This window comes from Myotis brandtii, unplaced genomic scaffold (assembly GCF_000412655.1).
Source record: "Myotis brandtii unplaced genomic scaffold, ASM41265v1 scaffold733, whole genome shotgun sequence".
NCBI classification, from domain to species: Eukaryota; Metazoa; Chordata; class Mammalia; order Chiroptera; family Vespertilionidae; genus Myotis; species Myotis brandtii.
The window spans coordinates 1,828,602-1,847,558 of NW_005370908.1; the positions used below are offsets into that span (position 1 = coordinate 1,828,602).

At 40.3% G+C, this 18,957-nt stretch overlaps 1 protein-coding gene across 1 annotated transcript in view; it reads right to left on the reverse strand.

The window, feature by feature from the left end:
* Positions 1-18,957, reverse strand: part of GALNTL6 (polypeptide N-acetylgalactosaminyltransferase-like 6) — a 612,339-nt gene that overhangs the window by 52,838 nt on the left and 540,544 nt on the right. Inside the window, exon 8 of the mRNA XM_014530359.1 lies at positions 10,483-10,704. Within this exon, the coding sequence (XP_014385845.1) occupies positions 10,483-10,704 (222 nt within the window). The remainder of the gene's footprint in view (positions 1-10,482; positions 10,705-18,957) is intronic.

The following is an 18,957-nucleotide window of genomic DNA, read 5'->3' on the forward strand; positions in this document are numbered from 1 at the left end:
AGAGAACGTTTTCTCTTATATCCACAAATTAGCAACAACTACTTAGTATTATCTAATACCTAGTTCATATTCAAATACCCTTCAATTGCCTAAAAATGTTTCTTTTTAGTTAGTATTCTGTTCAAGATCCAAACAAGTTCTATTTCATTGTGTTTGGTTGTTAAGCTCCACCGAGCCTTGTGAATATCTCATAATTTAGAGTAGCCCCCCTCCTCCTCTTCTCTCCCTGCCATGTACTTAGGTTCTTAAATTCTAGATTTGGCTTGAGGTGTTTAACTTTATCTTCTATTCCCTGAATTTCCTGTAGACTAAAGTTAGATTTAAAGGCTTAAATTTAGATTTAGGTTTTTTTTCTGTCTTTTTTTTTTTTGAAAGATATTTCAAGGATGGGTCTCAATTTTCCAGCTTGTCTAAAATGCCTTCACATTGCATCATATCACAATGCCTGTATGATTCATTTTTAATGATGCTAAAATTGATCAGTGAGTTCAGATGACAGTACAGATTGAAAATTTTATTGTTTTTCATTCCCAGTTCATCTAATGCTTTTACCTTCCAATGATGAGCAGTTAGTGCACGAGGGGTTGAAAAATAGTGATTTTTCTAATTCTTTCTCTTTGAATTCCTTATCTCAGAATCTCTGTTAAAAACTTTCAAGCACTAGGACTCTTTGGATACCTTAAAATGTATATTATACAGAAAACCAAGAAAAATACTTGTTTCCCTTTAAAATGCCAGTTTTCAGAGAAGTGAATTGGTGTCCTAGCAACTGCCAATGGTGTACAGTGGTTTTTATTCTTTCTTTTACCTCTTGAGCTTTAAAAGCATCATTATGAATCTCTATATTGTACATTTAAATTAATTGGATCATTTTCTCATTTTGAAAATTGAGAAAGCCTTCTGGAAAATTAGTAACCAATGTTCCAACCTTTAGAGAGAGAGGGAGAGGAAGAGGGAGAGAGAGAGATTTGTCCCATCTATGGCAAGTGGGAACCTCTTCCCAGGTCCTTTTGACACGATCTCCGTCAGCCTCTGACAGCTCCCTTTCCTTCCTTGTTTTCTAGAGCAACAAAATGTCCCAGCTCATTTTCTACATCTTTCCCACAACTGAAATCACACATTCTTCAAGGAGCCTTAGTTCCATTTAGTGGAGAATCCTATTTAGACACCACAGTTGAGCATCAGATGTGCTCACTGAGATGTGATTGAAAATGTTTCTAGGCCTTTACTATGGACACAGCTAGAAAATTGGTAGTAGTTTTAGAAAAAAGTTGAATTACATTGACATTTACAATTCAAATGTAAGAATATAGGGTGCTTATTTTGTTGATTTTCTATTTGGGTCTCTTTTAATATATGCAGCAAACTTTCTTTCTTTATAACATTAACCTACTTTTAAATCTGTGTACCTGAAAGGAAGGTAAACTAAAAAAAAATTTTTGTCAGAGTTAAATAGGTCTATTAGATCTTCATTATTGATCACAGGGTTTAGATTAGTATACACGGCTGCATTAATTTTGGCCCACCCATTATTTCTTGCATGGAGAGAACTATGCTAAGCTGTCCTATTATTGGGGTGTTTCTGTCAGTTTCTCCTTGCATTTCCAGCAGTTTCTACCTCTGAAAGTTGTTTTTCTAGAGATTGTGGTCTTTAGTCACTATAAGGTATTTTTTGACCTTAAAAAAAACATTTTAAGCTTTTTAAAAAACCTCATTCTACCTGGTTTCATATTAAAATCTCAACTCTGCTTCTTTATTACTTGGGTTTGCCTGGTATATCTGTGCTTATTCTTTAATCCTTTAATGTTTCTGTGTCATTTTGATTCAGGTGAGTCTCATATACAGCAGAGAGTTAGATTTGCTTTATTGGTCAATCTGAATTAATTATTTTATTTTTTCCATCAGCATTTATTTCCTCTATGCATTCTTCTATCTCCACCCACCCACCTGCCCTCCACAATCACCACACTGTTGTCCATGTCCATGAGTTCTCTTTTTTTTTCCTTTTTTTACTCAATCCTCCCACCCCTCTAGTACCCTCCCCCCAACCAGAGTTGTCTGCCTGCTCTCTACCTATGAGTCTGTCTCTTTTTTGCTTAGTAGTTCAATTTGTTCATTAAATTCTACCTATGAGTGAAATCATATGGTACTTGTCTTTCTCTGACTGGCTTATTTCACTTAGTATAATGTTCTCCAGGTCCCTCTAAGCCAGTGGTTCTCAACCTTCTGGCCCTTTAAATACAGTTCCCCATGTTGTGACCCAACCATAAAATTATTTTCGTTGCTACTTCATAACTGTAATGTTGCTACTGTTATGACTCGTAATGTAAATATCTGATATGCAGGATGGTCTTAGGCGACCCCTGTGAAAGGGTCGTTCGACCGCCAAAGGGGTCGCGACCCACAGGTTGAGAACCACTGTTGTAGAGAGTCAGCTGATTATTAGCTATCAAAAAGGGTGAAATTTTCTTGCTTTTTATAGCAGATTAGTATTCCATTGTGTAAATGTACCACAGCTTTTTTTCTTTTGATACATTCCCAGAAGTGGGATTTCTGGGTCATAAGACAGTCCTACTTGTAATTTTTTGAGGAAACTCCATACTATGTTTCCCATAGTGGCTGCACCAGTCTGCATTCTCACCAACAGTGACTAGGGTTCTGTTTTCTCCATATCCTCGCCAACACTTGTTTTAGTTGATTTACAGATGGCAGCCATTCTGACAGGTGTGAAGTGATATCTCAATCTCGGTATATTTTCAAGCAAAGACACTGTGGAAAATGTAGCTCCTTATTTCTGGCATCACACCATATGGATTTGTATTATTTCCAGTAGAACAGCAGTATTTGAATGGTAGAATCTGGAACAAAACTATCTGCTGCAAACTTGTATGCAACTCAGACAAGAAAGCTTAGGCAAAAAGCGTGAATGTGTATCATTGGTTCTGGATGACTTGGGTCTATAGAACAAGACCAGAAAAGTAATCTGCCTTTCTTGTTTTAGAGATTGGTCTGGAAAGTTAAGCTCCTCCTGAGATTATCTTGCTATGATAATCTTTGTAATGGACCTAAAGGACAGGCCATCTTAATTTAGAAATTGACTAACAGGCATCACAATGGGCAGTGGAGGCTCAATAGAAAGAGCTATGCATGACACCATAAAAAGGGAAAGATCTTAGCCAAATACCACTGGGTTGTTGATTAGACAAAAACAGAATTCTGGAAATCTAAGCTAGTCAAAGTTATCTCCTAGATCTCAAATTTAATAGGAAGAAATCTAACCGAATGGATAAAAAAGAAGATATAATTGTAAGAAAATAAATTGTAGAGGAAGAATTTAGCTGTGGAGGCTGCAGGGGAACACGGGCATGCTTATTTGGCATGTCCCAAACCCAAACAGAGATAGTTAAGTTCCAAGTTGCTCTCAAACTCTAATTCTGACGGATGACCTTAAGGTTGCCCAAAACGTATCTACTGTGAATGTAAGGGACTGCTTATTGTTCAGCAGCTGAGTCACTATACTTCCCAGAGTTTGGAACAGGGCCAGTCAGGACCCACTAACTACTAACAGAGCAGCTCAGGACATTACAAGGACACTTAGGGGAACATTGGCTTTTGCATTTAACTATTGCCCGCCTATGAGTGATTAAAACCAAATTCCAAGCCCAATAATGCAAACTGGGACCAGTCTTGCTTACTTAGAACTGATTCCCAGTATTTTCTAACTTTTATTCCAGGACCCCGAAAATCTTTCTTATTTATTTATTAATTTATTTTTGCTGTGCTTATTCTTGTTCCCCACTTGTGGGTGGTCACTGGATTTTAAAGGCAAGCTGAGGGCAGTCTTACAGGCATTTTGTTAAAGAATGGGTAAGGTGGACATGATTCTTATGTCCATGACCGGAAAAATTCTACTGAATTTGTTTCATCAATGCCATCTCTCTGAGGCCACAGAGATAATTGAAGGATCCTCAAATTTTATTAATTTTGTAGCTTTCTTGGAAGTAGAAAGGTATCAATTGTCAGTGAAACTTAAACATTAAGATGAATTCATAATTAGGCTAACATACAGTTAAAATTTAATTTACTTCTTGTAGAGAGTGCCTGGGAAAGGCCCCTGAGCTGATTGTCATCTGAATCCAGCAGTGCCCGGCAGAGCCACGCTCTGAAACATACCTTGCCAGAGGCAGGTGTGTTGTCAGACTGACCTTCAGCTCAGGCGCCAGGGGGTGGGTTTCATTATCTAATCCAGCCAAGCACCAGGAACAAACACGATTATCTGGGCCCACCCAGAAGTGATGATTACAAAGAAGCCATAATAATGCACATCTCCTTTGTCTTGGACTTTAGTAAAACTTTCTGGTATTTTGCTGTATGAAATAAACTGCTGGAAGCCGGTCCATCCTTGCTGTTTGACACAGTCACTGCAGGGAAACCCCTACTCAGGAACCAGATCACTCTCTAGTAGCACTCAGTGCAGAAAAGAGAGAAATATTTATATTTCTGTCATATGAACCCCAAAAGGCATATACTTATGTGTGTGAATATATGTCAATATGAATACATATATTTTAAGAAAGAACAAAATAAATTGAAAAGACAGAGAGTTTTGTTTGGCATATAAGAGAAGAAAAATAAATCTGTTAGCTCTGATTCCATCATGACTTGGGTCAAATGGCCACTGTAGGGAAGATGTCCAATTTACTCAGCTGAGAATATGGAACTAAAACTATATTTATCACAGATACTTAAGTTTGTCTTCAACTGTCTCAATTGTTGACAACTCAGACAGCACAGAGTAAGATCTGAAAGGACAATGTGATTCTTTATTTGTTTTTACATTTTTCTCAACCTCGTTGTTGAGCTCCAGAGAGATGAATTAGCATAGCCCTCGGGCATTGCTTCTGCCTGAGAAAATAAATGACGGATCAAGTCAACTCTAATACACTCAGAGAATGGCAAAGCATCTCTGAATGACTGCTTAATTTAAAGATCTGGCTCGAATGGCAAGGAAGGTCCCTGCAGAGTTGCCGTGGGAGTAGCAGGACAATCTGACTTTGTACCTTTCCTCGTTGTAAGACTAGGTTGCAGGGGAAGGTGGGAAGCTGGCCATGACTCTCCCGAGAGAATGTGAGAGAACCTCACTCCTTGTGCAGAAGGCTCTGGCCCTTACAGCAGCAACACTTACACATCATTTGTTTGAAAAAGACAACATCACATCCTCAGATGGTCTTTCAAATAACGCAGCTCCTAGTGTGGCACTTCCTTTCATGTCAGCTGATAGGGAGAAATTGGAAAAGCCTGTGTTCTGCGAGTACATTAGGAGAAAGGAAGCCATGGGAAGAAGTCAAGAGCTGCCCAAAGCAGAGGAGGAGACCAGGAATTATGTCGGGTGCCTAGCTCTGTGAATGTTCCATAATTCAGGGTGGCATTAATCTTGAGGAAGGAATTTAAATAGCAGCTGAAGCAGTTAGGTATTGAGATGGGGTTTTAAAATAAAGATTTTTTAAAAAGTTTAGCACAATCGCAAGATGACAAGCGGAGGGGCCAAGATTGGCACATTGAGGACAGTAAGCAGACGCTTCTTAAAAGAATTTATGGTGCTGGTTGGAAGAGACATGTTTGTCTATTTTACTACTTTTATTCGCTCTTACACATGATATTTGCGATTCTGCAGAAGTCTCTTTTTGGACTATAAAGGAGTACTATAAATGACTTTAGCAAATTCATGAATTCTAAGGAGGGAAGGGGTAAGAAGGAGAAAAAAAATAGGAGATTCTGTTTCTTTCATTTAGCATCGTGACACAAAAAAAGACACTCCATATGTGCATGATTTAAGAAGAGTTTTCCACTTTAAATCTGTCCTTACCCTACCCAACACAGCGCCATGGAAAGCACATTGCTTCTATCTGAACAGCACGAAGGGATGTTGGACTTATTACACAGCTCAAATCCTATTTATTCTCTCTGGGCCCCGTATCCTCCCCACTCTACCCACTGCCTCTGCGCACCGGAGGATGGAATGAGTTCTGGAGAGAACTTCTCCACCAGATATGGCTTTAATGTCTTCTTGCCTTTTAAGTAGGAAGCTGACAGGTAGAGTTTGGAAATTGCCAGGTAAGAAAAATTCTCACTTTGGGTGTTCCTTCTTTTCTCCTTAGGATGTTCGAAGAGAGCATTCCATATCCTGTTTGACTATCATGTGGACCACAGATCTGACAGTCCATCAGAATGAATGACCCAACATGCATTACACAAACTGTCTTCCTGGCGGCCAAGCTTCCCCATGAGGTGGACTTCGTGCAGCCAAGGAGGGGTTGGTAAAGCGAGTGAGCGCTCAATGTGCTTGCACTTTGAAAGCATGTGGGCAGAGAAGTGAATAGGGAGCCAGGGTCTTCCATTCATTTATTCATTCAACAAATATTTATTGAGCACCTCCTACATGCCAAACACTTTTTCTAGCAGTCATAACTCCAAAAATCAACAAAATCCCTGTGTTTTCTAGTGGGGCAGATAGATGAGAAATACTATATTACCCCTCTCCCCCCACCCACACACATTAGATACCTTGTTATATAGTGATGGATGCTGAGGAGAAAACAAAGCAGAGAAGGGGGATTGGATGTGTGTAAGCATGAGAATCCATGTGTTTGTGAATTGTTGCAGGTAATACGTAGGGTGACCACAGAAGGCATTACTAAGAAGATGATTTTTTGAGTAAGAACCTGAAGGAAGTGAGGAAAGGAGACATAAGATTTCTGAGGCTGGAGGATTCTAAGCAGTAGGAATAGCAAGTGCAAAGGCCCTGGGGCAGGATAGTGCCTGGCCAGGTGGAAGAATAGTGAGGAGGCCAGCGTGCCTAGAGGAAAGTAAGCTGGGGGTGAAATGTAAGAGAAGAGGTTGGAGGGGCCACAACAGAAGTCAGATCATTTATGGTACAGATAAGGACTTTGGTTCTTACCCTTAGAGAGATGGTAGCTACTGAAAGGTTTTGAATGGAGGAGGGGCCTGATCTCCATTTTAAGTGGACTATGTCGAGAATAAACAGAAGGGGGAAAGGGCAAAAGCAGAGAGATAAGTTAGAAGACAAGTGCAACAATGCGACTGAATTTGTCAGGGAAATGAGTAGCAGTTTATAGGGTGTTTAAGGTCTGTAACATATCCTTTACAAACTGGGTTTCAACTACCAGAGCCAAAAATTGCCTAAGCACCTCTCTGTTTACCCAGAATCAGGCTGGCACAGAAAAGCAGGTGGAAAATCATTCCAAGTACAAGTGCACAAAACGGCGAGCTTCCCCGCTTCTTGGCACAGGTCTCCCGTAAAGAATTCTTAGGTTTACTTTGTTGGACATTTGTGGTTCTTTCCTCTAACTGCTTTAAAAAAAACTCCGCAGCATGCATTTCCTTTCTCACTTTCTTACTAAAACAGCAATTGACATTTATTTAGGAGCTTTGCCCATTCTAACAATTAAAGTTTATAGGAAATTAAACAACCCTCTCATATACTAGATTGGGTCCTGGAATAGAAAATAGGCATTAGTAAAAACATTTAACATTGGTGAAATCCGAATAAAGTCTGTACTTTAGGTAATCGTATTTTACCAATGTTAATTACTAGTTCCAATGTACAAACATATGATGTTAACATTAGAAGAAGTGAGGTGAAGGGTATATGCAAACTTTCTGCACCATCTTTGCAACTTTTCTGTAGATTTATTAAAAAATGAAACAATGATTATTTTTAAAAGCCCTCTCAAAGGGAAAAGAAAACACAAGAGTAAAAAAAAGTGAAAGAAATTTTTTCAGAGATCATTTAGTAATTTTTGTCCACAGTTAAACAGAAGGTGTAACTACCCAGTGTATAGTTAGGAAACATTCTTTCTTTTCCATTATTTCATTTAGATTAAGCTGCATTTCAAACACTTCATTTACCTCCTGCATTAAAGGCATATGTATTACATTCACTCTTAGGGATCTATTTTGCTTAGAAAATAGGTATTTTTCCAAACGATTTACCAGTGAAAACCCTTGTCACTTGTTCATTTCCTTTCTTTCTGCCTCCCTCCAAACCCTACCTTGACTCTTCAGTCTTGCTCTGCAGCATGCCTTCACTACACAAATGCCACTGAACGCGATGGTCCTTGACCTAGACCTCCATTTTCTTCTTTCCTTTAACCTAAATATGCCCTTTCTTTGTTTGCTGTTCTGAAGCACTGAGGAAAGAAATCTGCCATCTTGTTAAAAGAAAAAATCTGATCTTCTCAATGTCTGATTGTTTAGACCAGGAATGATGAATGAAAATGTCCCTACGGCCACACAAGCCTTGTAAAAGGTGTGAGGCAGTCTAGAGTAATGGGTAAAAATACTCTGGCATAGCCTACTTGGCCCTAAGATGGGTCTTTTTTTGATTATTCCTGGGAAGTTGTGTCTTTTCTAGAACCTCAATGGAAGCTTGAATCTATTTCCAAGCACGGTGCTTCGGAAATACCCATTATAGTCTAGTCATGTAATGTGGGAAAATGTGGCCAACTGCATGCAGTTTGAAGTAGTAAGCAGGTAGGAATAAACATTTTTGTTTCTATATCAGGTGGAGCAAAGATTGATGAAAGTTTAATGCAGCTGCAAATCACACAATAATACTGTGAAGTCTTCAGGAGTATTTCTTGGTCACTAAGGCAGGACTGCATTTAAATTATCACAGAAAGATGACAGGCGTGACTTTAACCATAAAGCTCTAGGAAGGAACTCAGCTGCTTACTGGGTAACAAATTCCTATGTCTTATGATGCATTAGCTTAAGAAAGTTCTTTCTAGAGGGTACTTTCAATTTCCACTGTTGTAAATTAAGCCCACGATAAATAGCTAAAATGAATACCGGCAGATTAATATTACTAATGTTCCGGGGAAACTCTAATGAAATGTTTAAGATGCAAAGGATTAGGCCAAATTACTAACTGATGTAAGCAGCCAGTATCAGGGCCATGTGCACATACAAAAGACATTAAGAGCCCAGCCGGCGTGGCTCAGTGGTTGAGTGTCAGGACACATGTTGGGGTTGCAGGCTCAATCCCCAGTGTGAGGTGTGCAGGAGGCAGCCAATCAATGATTTTCTCTCATCATTGGTGTTTCTATCTCTCCCTTCCTCTCTAAAATCAATAAAAATATATTATAAAAAAATTAAGAGATGGAGCATGTGGAGAAGGCTTCCACTCCTTCATGTCCAGGAATCTGACACAGGTAAAGAATGACATCTTTCTGGACCCTCTCAGCAAAACAAATAGCACACACGTAACTTGCTGAATACATTTCCTACAGGAGCTGGGACACTCCTCAATACCGGGGCCTCTCCTACGATGCCCAAGCCACCTGTTTCAGAGTTCTACCAAGCCACAGACATTAACCAGACAAAGACATGCCCTCCCCACATCACCAAACCACCAAGGATGGTGCTGAAAAGGTTCACGTGCAACAGTCAACTCCTGCCTTCGGAAAGCATCGCGGCCAGCCTGCACTTCCCCCATAACCTTCTGCTAAAAGCAGATTAGGCTGCTGGGATAAATCCACCCTATCCAATTTCAGTTCTTGCTTTACGCACTCTCTTCCATGGGGAAAAGGCTATAGTCACAGGATGGAATGGAAGTGAACCAGCACAATAGCCCTTTTATGCCCAAAGATGGATATTTAAAGCGTTCGGAGGTGGAAAGGTTAGTGCTTATTTAAGGAACAAACGGGGCTCCCTCGCATGTCACAGTTCCGGGTATAAGGGAAATGCATTTCCTCACGATTCTGCACAGCACAGCCGGGGTAGGAAAAAAGCCAAGCCCTCTGTCACCTTGTCCTTGCTTATACAGACGGGAGCAAGGCTGAGCGTGGGGGACTGTGAGGGATGTTATCACGGACATCAGGTCACCCTTATCGATGCAGGAGCATGACAGGCATGTTCATTCTCTACAAGCTTTCATGGTCATCTCACTAACCTCAAATAAAAATATTTTTCAGGTATATGAAAAATTCACTTGGGGGGTCAACAGTGGCCAAGAATTTTTAGGTGGAGCTACAGGGGCTGAGGGCTGAATGCTCACCCCTCGCAATGTCTAAAAAGGTTGAACATTGCCCTAACCGGTTTGGCTCAGTGGATAGAGCCTTGGCCTGCGGACTGAAGAGTCCCAGGTTCGATTCTGGTCAAGGGCATGTACCTTGGTTGCGGGCCCATCCCCAGTGGTGGGGGTGCAGGAGGCAGCTGATCGATGTTTCTCTCTCATCGATGTTTCTAGCTCTCTATCCCTCTCCCTTCCTCTCTGTAAAAAATCAATAAAATATATATTTTTAAAAAAGGTTGAACATTCATCTAGCCAAGGTGACTTAAGCTAACGTGACTTTCCTGCTGGGCAAAGGAGTGAGGGTTTCAGCAGCCCCTCCCACCTCCTGAGGCTGGGAGAGATGGACGCACTAAAGCAAGAGCAGGGTTCACGCAGGCGCTCCTCACCTCTCCCCAGGCAGCAGGTGGGGGCTCCACGGGAGGGTAGTACTTCGGCACATCCCAGGCCACAGCCGCCATGAACCACTTGAAGTCCTTGCACTTGAGCTGTTTGCGCAACTCCTTCTGGGCGGAGATGTCCCCCGTGGAGAGGTGCCTGTACTCCGGGCGGCGCTGGTAAATGTACTCGGCAAATTCGTCCATCCAGGTCTCCGCCACCCGCTTCAGGTTCTGTGCAGCAGAAAAGATGGTCATTTATTGGTCTATGCACTCAAAGGCTGAGCTCAGTTGCACTAGAAGTTGAAGAGAGAAAAGGGAAAGAAATCAGACAGCCTCAGGCAGCTCCGGTTGGTGGCTTATTAACAATGCGTTTTCATAACTGCATGGAGTATGATATGATTAGCCCAAGGCTTTGCATACATTCCCGCTCTGGCATGGGGGTCAGTTGCCAATCAGATAATTAATCGGAGCCTGTAAAAATTCAGTTTACAATTGTATCAACTTTCTCATCCCTCCTGCTACTTCATAATTATAAAAATTCTTTATTTTTCACATAGAACGAAGGCAGGTGAAACTGGAGATAATGAAGTTCCTCTTAGGGATCACTTTGCTTTAAGCATTTCAAGGAACAGTCAGAGATTTTGCTTAGAAGGAGGACAAACAAGCTGATAACCACTATAGAGAGAAGGCAGCATCGCTCAATGCAAGGCCAGGTGTTCTGATGATATTTTCTATGTGTGACAGGATGCCAGGCAGAATCTAGTAAATTACTGCACAATGAAGCCGGGCGAAAGGAAGCGCCAAGTACCTACTCTTCTTCATTGGGGTGAAGGAAGGTTGATGGCGGGGAAATAAGCACCCCGTGTAGGGGCGGGAGTGTGTGTGTGTTCAGGGTAAGAAGCTCAGCCCTTTGGTCAGTTTTGAGATTGAGCAAGTTATTTGATTCCAGGCCTCAGATTCCTCACTTAAAGAAAGTACATGGAGTAATCTGCACTGACATCATGGGAGTGGTCGTAGGATTAAATAAAGTAACCTGTAAAGTGCTCAGAATAGTACCTGGCACACAGTAGGTATTAGGAATAGTAGAGCTATTATTACTAGAAAGAGTGTAGCATAATCAGAGAGCCTGGGTACTGGGCTTGGCCACAGCTGAACTGCGCTGTTCCTGTGTCTGTGGGAAGGGCGTTAGCTGAGATGAGATGCTCTCTGCCATTCCTTCAGCTCTATGGTGCTACGTGGCAGAGAAAGCAACCGCATTGTCTTGAAGAGATGCTCCAGCTTGCAGCACAGTTTCATAGGCTGGTGTCCCATAGGCTATGGTTCTCTTTGTTTTGTGTTCAAATTCCTTCACTTAAGTATCCAGTTGGTGTGAACATTGACCCTTTCCAGGTTTTCATTTGCATTAGAAGATAAAATGAACAGAATAGCTGGGAACTTTAAGAAGATCCAGACACGTGTAAAAGTAAAGTAAAAGCTAGTGATATTTTGTGCTAGCTGGTTTGGCTCAGTGGATAGAGTGTTGGCCTGTGGACCAAAGAGTCCCTGGTTTGATTCTGGTCAAGGGCACTTACCACGGTTGCAGGCTCTTCCCCAGCCCGGGCCCCAGGGGTGTGTGTGCTGGAGGCAACAAATCTATGTGTTTCTCTCACATTGATGTTTCTCTCTGTCTTTCCCTCTCTCTTCCACTCTCTCTAAAAGGTCAATGGAAAAATATCCTTGGGTGAGGATTAACAAAAACAAACAAAACAAACAAAACAAACAAACAAACAAAACTAGTGATATTTAGGAAAATCACTTTATCTTAAAAATTGCTACAAAATTCTGAGTAAGGCCTGGAACTATGCCCAGGGGTCTGCTGGATTTGGAGACACAGTCTTCAAAAATTTTATTCCTAATGGGATCGTTTACTTTTCTTGTTCTGTCCTGCCAACTCCACATTCAGCATCTCCTTGGGCCTCTCCCCCATCTGACCTCCTTTCCCCCTCATGGATTCCTTGGTTAGTTATGACCAATGGTGGTCACAAAATAGGGCTCAATTAATACAGCAAGATGCAGAAAAGAGACAATGCTACAAAGACTACTCTGATTTCTTGGTTGCCTCCGTGTCCCTTTTTTTCTAATATTCCTTCATCAAAAGTATAAGACTTGTTCTTCAATGAATTATTTGCCATTGTTGTGCTGCCTACCATCCCATTGGCATTGCCTTGTCTATAACACTTCCCACTCCCCTGCTTATACACCGTCCATGTGAATGGACAAATAATATCATTCTGAAGTCATTATTCTGGAAATAACAATACTTCTGCACAGAAAACTAACCACAAATAAAAAGAAAAGGAAGCCAACTGAATGGGAGAACATATTTGGCAATGATACATCTAATAAGGGGTAATTTCTAAGATATATAAGGAATTCATACAACTTAACAAAAGTAAAACAAAGAATCCAATTAAAAAAATGGGCAAAGGATCTAAATAGACATACAAATGGCCAAGGGACATGAAAAAAATGCTCAAAGTCACTCATCATCAGAGAGATGCAAGTTAAAATGCCAATGAGGCATCACCTCACACCTGTCAGAATGGCTACCATCAACAAATCAACAAATGACAAATGCTGGCAAGGATATGAAAAAAAGGGAACCCTAGTACACTGCTGGTGGGAATGCAGACTGGTGCAGCCACTGTGCAAAACAGTATGAATTTTATTCAACAAAATTAAATATGGAACTGTCATTTGACCCAGTGATCCTACTTTTAGAAATATATACTAAGAAACCAGAAACACCAATCAGAAAGAATATATGCACCCCAATGTGCATAACAGCACAATTTATAATAGCTAAGGTCTGGAAATAGCCCAAGTGCCCATTAGTAGATGAGTGCATAAAAAAGCTGTGGTACATTTACATCATGAAATACTATGCAGTTGTAAAAAATAACAGCATGGAGGGACCTGGAGAATATTATGTTAAGTGAAACAAGCCAGTCAGAGAAAGACAAGTATCACATGATCTCACTCTAATGTGGAATCTAATGAACAAAATAAACTGATAAACAAAATAGATTCAGAGACATAGAAGCATGGAACAGACTGACAAATCTCAGAGGGAAGGTGTGGGTGGGTGTGGATGGGTGAGGAGAGATTAACAAAAGAACTTATATGCATAACCCATGGATACAGACAATTATGTGGTGAAGGCCTGGGGGGAGGAAGATGTGGGGTGGAGGGGGTCAATGGGAAAAAAGGGGGGGAATATGTAAAACTTTCAACAATAAAGATAAATGAAAACACACACACATATATAAAAAAACCCCCAATACACTATGTTAATTTGCCGCTGTTATCATGAATCAGCACTTTGGGAGAACATTGGAACCACAGCTGAGAAATATTACAAGCAGTTACAAGAAGAATTTCCTGGGTCTTTTCTTGATTATAGAATAAAGTCATCCACTCCAGGAAATAGGATAGTCATATACACATTTGAGTTCACTGGCATCTTTACATAGGAACACATATACACACATTCAAATATATGGAGGCAACAGGGTAGGGGCAAAGCTATATTCCTCACTTAAACATTCATAGCTGTGTACACATTTAAAGAATCATGCAACTGAGACATCCCAATAATATCTCTTGCTAGAGGTGGTAAAAATCCTATATAATAAAAGACTAATATGCTAAGTGTCTGGTCGTCCGTTCAACCAATCAAAGTGTAATATGCTAATGATATGCTAAGGCCGCTCAACTACTCACTATGATGCGCACTGACCACCAGGGGGAAGATGCTTCGACCGGTAGGTTAGCTTGCTGCTGGGGTCCGGCCAATCGGGACTGAGTGAGGAGAGGGCCTAAGCCGTCAGTCAGACATCCCCTGAGGGCTCCTGGACTGTGTTTCTTTAACCGTAGTTTCTGCTGCTTCAATGCCCTTCTCCCTCCTGTTCCTCTAATTGCCACCACTCTGAAACTCTCTCCTTAGTACTCCCAGTTAGAGTTACCAGATAAAATGTGGGGCACATAGTCAAAGTTGAATTTCCAATGAACAACAAATAATTATTAACTATAAGTATAATTAATACATGTATTACTATCACCTGTGTTAAATCAATTAAGCAAGCAGGCCTCTAGATGGAGGTGGCTAATACCATGGCGGCATACCTACACAATCCAAAATCTAAGCCTGCAAATGTCTCAAAATCAAAACACTCATGACAACCAATCACAAACAGCCAAGTAGGCATAGCCAAGCAAATAATTTCTTTTCTTTACTTAACTTTAAAGTTTAAATAAACTTTAAACATTTTAAATATGCCTCAGTTGATCTTTTAACACATGGCACATACTTATACTGAAAAAATTATTTGCTTATCTGAAATTCAAATTTAGCTGGGTGTCCTATATTTTTGTTTGCTAAACCTGGCAACCCCATTTCCGATATACATAAAATGGATAGAATGTGTGCTCCATGAATGTGTTTGACTGTATATGTAGAATCTGGCATATGTTGTTGCTGTTGCCAATACATAGTGAATTTTTTCTTCTGTGGAAATTATTCCAGGGAAGTTTCAAGCGCTCTGCAGAGAAGTCGGCTATAACACACAGTTGATCTAAATATGCTGCCCACAATCCCACTGCTTTTCTGTTGCTCCCTGGTGGGACCCTGCTGGCCCCCTATCAGTGAAGCAAGCAGGGAAGCAGCCGTATAGTTTAAGATAACAGCAGTGCTAAGTGGTAGCTGGAGGCCAGGGCTCAGCATGGCTAGAGGGGACAATGTAGGGCTTACTGTTAACATCAGTCTGAAAATAAGGTGAAGGCTTTCTGTCTCTGCACATCTGGGCTGGATTCCATTCAGGCCCTGAGTGTATGTGGACAAAGGAGATTAGAGGAGAGGGCCCAATCCCATTCAAGATGGATCCAGGAAGTTTTGACCTGCTAGGGTTATTCTCAGCATGGAAGTCATGGAAGTTTGAGAAAGATAGTTGCTGGAGCTGAAGAATACATATTTTTTTTTTTTTGTATAGAAAGCAAATGAAGGATTTCTCTATTTTTTAAAAGCAGCAGACCGTCATACTTTTGAAATCATAAATGAAATAAAAACTGTTATTCTGAGCACCTTTTATGCATAAGACATTGATAACATCATCTATTTTTATATCACCCTTCTGTGCTTTCATGCATATCACAAATATTCCCCTACTGAACCGAAACTGATATTAAACTCTCCTTTCTTTGTGTTGCCCAAATATTTATTAACACATTCAGCTTTATATTAGAAGTCTTTAGAATTCAGGCTCTGTTTGCTCTGCACTATTCAACACTAAATTTTTCCTTAATTCTCATAATCATCAGGTCTTTGAATTGATATTTTGCCAGGAACATTAAGTCACATGTCTACTTCAGTGCCTAGGAACAGATTTCCAGCTCTGACTGATCATCTTTATTGTGCAGCAGGAGGAAAATAGATAGTTCCATTACACCTGCTGGTTCATGAAACCGCATAAATCATCCACTAATTATTTCTTTTTGCCAGCAACATTTTAGATCCTACTGTTTGATTATTTCAAAAACACAATCCTCATTCAGTTTCTCAGCATTTTATCTGGGAGTCGATTGTTTCTTGGGCTATGAGGTTGTCCCCTGCATGTGTATTACCTGGGCCATCTTACCTTCGTCGCCTATTTCTATTTCTCTCTGCAGGGTGCAATCACTGCATGCGCACTGGCGTGACCCCAATCCCCACACTGTGCTTGTGTCAATATTAAGCTATTGTATTATGGTGGATTTAGTAATAGATTTCTCTTTCTTCAGCTATCCCTCCCCCCCCTTTTTTTTTTGGTCTGGAGCATTCCACCCAGATATTGCTGATAGCTAGCAAAGCCAATCTCACACAGAAAGAGTTTATTTGTCACAGTCACTCCTCCAGCAAGGAATTGCATCACTCTCCCCTGACTTTCAAAATTCTGCTTTGATTTAAATGTATTTCTTCTCTCTTCTTTGAAGCCTAAGAGTACTTTACTAGCTCCAGAGTCCCACCCCAAAGCCCTCCCATCCTTGATAGTATGATAATGTCATCATGGATACATCTCAAAAGAGAATCTCTTTAGGAGAACCTCCACCTCACTACAATTATTCAGCCTTGCGCTATTCTTCTCTGATCTAAAGACTTCTTTGAAATCCATGGGAAGCCTTCAGCATAAAGAGAGATGGCTAATCCAGTACTAAAATGGAGCCTGCTCCGACAGGCAATTTCCTCTCTCTTCTTCCTTAAGGCTGTGTAAGCTGTTTGCAAGTGATTACATGCTTTTGGCTGTCTTGATGTAATTTAATTATATCTCTATTATATTTTTTGGCCAAATACTTTGGATATTTATGGTAGTATGTCTGATGGTATTTAATGTAGCCAAATGATTTAACTACATACCTTATTTAAAAGTGCATTTAAGCCTAATTTTAAAAATAGCTTTTTGAGGAATAATAATAAAAAATAAACTGCTCATATTTATAGTGTACAATTTGGTGCATTTTGACATAAGTATACATTAGTGAAACCATCATTGATAAACCCACATGACATTTAACAAAAAAAAGGATAACTGAAAAGACAGAATTGGGCAACAAAGATGAAAGAGAAGCAAAAAATCAAAAAGGGATAATGCTGGAAGTGAAATTCAAATAGAATTTCTAGAAGAAATGACTGACGCTGAGAATGCCGACATTGCTGCCAGTTGAGTGACTGTCAATTTTTGGCCAGAAACCTAGTGAGGACTCATTTATTGCCATAAAGGAGGAAAGCGCTTGTGATGAAAAGGATGAAGATGCCTTCCTAAATTGGAACTCCAGACCCATTAAACACTAACACCCCAGACCCCCTTCCCTCAGCCCCTGGCAACCACCATTCTACTTTCTGTCTCTATGGATTTGACCAATCTAGATATCTCATATAAGTGGAATCATACAGTATTTGTCCTTTTGTGACCAGCTTATTTCATTTAGCATAATGTGTTCAAGGTTCATCCATTTTGTAGTATCTATCAGAATTTTCTTCCTTTTCATTGCTGAGTAATAATCCATTGTATGTATACATCTTATTTTACTTATCCAATGATGTGTCAATGGACAGTTGGTTTGCTTCTATATTTTGACTATTTGACATCTACACTAATAAAAGAGAAAGATGCAAATTGACTGTACCTTCATGTTTCCCACCAGCCAATCAGGAGTGAGTATGCAAATTAACCCAACAAAGATGGTGGGTTAATTTGCATATGCAGGTGCTGAGCAGCCGGGGGTGGGGCAGGGCACTTGCATCATCACGATGGCAATGACACAGGCCTTCTGAACCACCCCAGCCACTCAGGGCCTCTGGGCAGCGAGGGAAGGCGGAAAGGTGGCTTCAGGCCTGAAGGAAGGCAGAAAGGTGGCTCCAGGCTGGAGCGAAGGCAGTGCTGGCAGCCAGGGGAAGGAAGGCCCATTCTTGCATGAATCTTCATGCATCGGGCCTCTAGTGTGAGTATAAATATCTGTTTGAATTCCTGCTTTCATATTTTTGTTTGTGTATACCCAGAAGTGAAATTGCTGAATTTTAATTTTTCTGAGGAACTTCCATACTATTTTCTACAGCAGCTGCATCATTTAAAATTTTCACCATGCACAAGGGTTTCCAGTTTTTCTTTGTCCTTTCAAACATTCATTTTTTATTTTTTTTAATAATAGCCATCTTAATGTGTCTGAAATGGTATCTCGTAATGAGTTTGTTTTGTATTTCCCTAATGATTACTGATATTTAGGGTCTTTTCATGTGCTGATTAACCATTTGTATATCTTCTTTGGAGATATGTCTATTCCAAATCCTTTCTGCATTTTAAAATCAGGTGTTTTTGTTGTTGTTGTTATTGAATGTAGGAATACTTTAAATTTCGTGGGTATTAACCTTTTATCAGATATATTATTTGCAAATGATATTTTCCATTTTGTGAATTGTGTTTTCACTCTGTTGGAACCTGTTGATAGTGTCCTTTGATGCACAAGCTTTCCTAATTTTTAAGCTTCAAATGGGCAACTTGACATAATCATGTCCCTTAAAAGTAGGCTAAATGTTGCTAATGAAGGACTGTTAAGCAGAAACAGCTGTATTAGTTATCTATTGCTATATGACAAATTACCCCACAATGGCGTGGCTTAAAACAATAATAAACATTTTTATCTTTCACAGTTTGTGTGTGTCAGGAACTTGGGTGTGGTTTGGGGAGCAAACTGGTTTGGATTTCTCAGGAATTTCAGTCAAACTTTGGCCAAGGAAGCAGCCATCTTAAGCCTTAAATGAGGCTGAAAGATCTTCCATTGTGGTTCACTCCCATGTCTGGCAAACTGGTGCTTTATATAAACAGAGGTCTTTTGTGCTCAAGTGAGGGCGTATGGCCCACAGGCAGGAGATCCTGTCTGAGTTTATCCAGGACTGAGAGAAGTCCTGGCACTTTG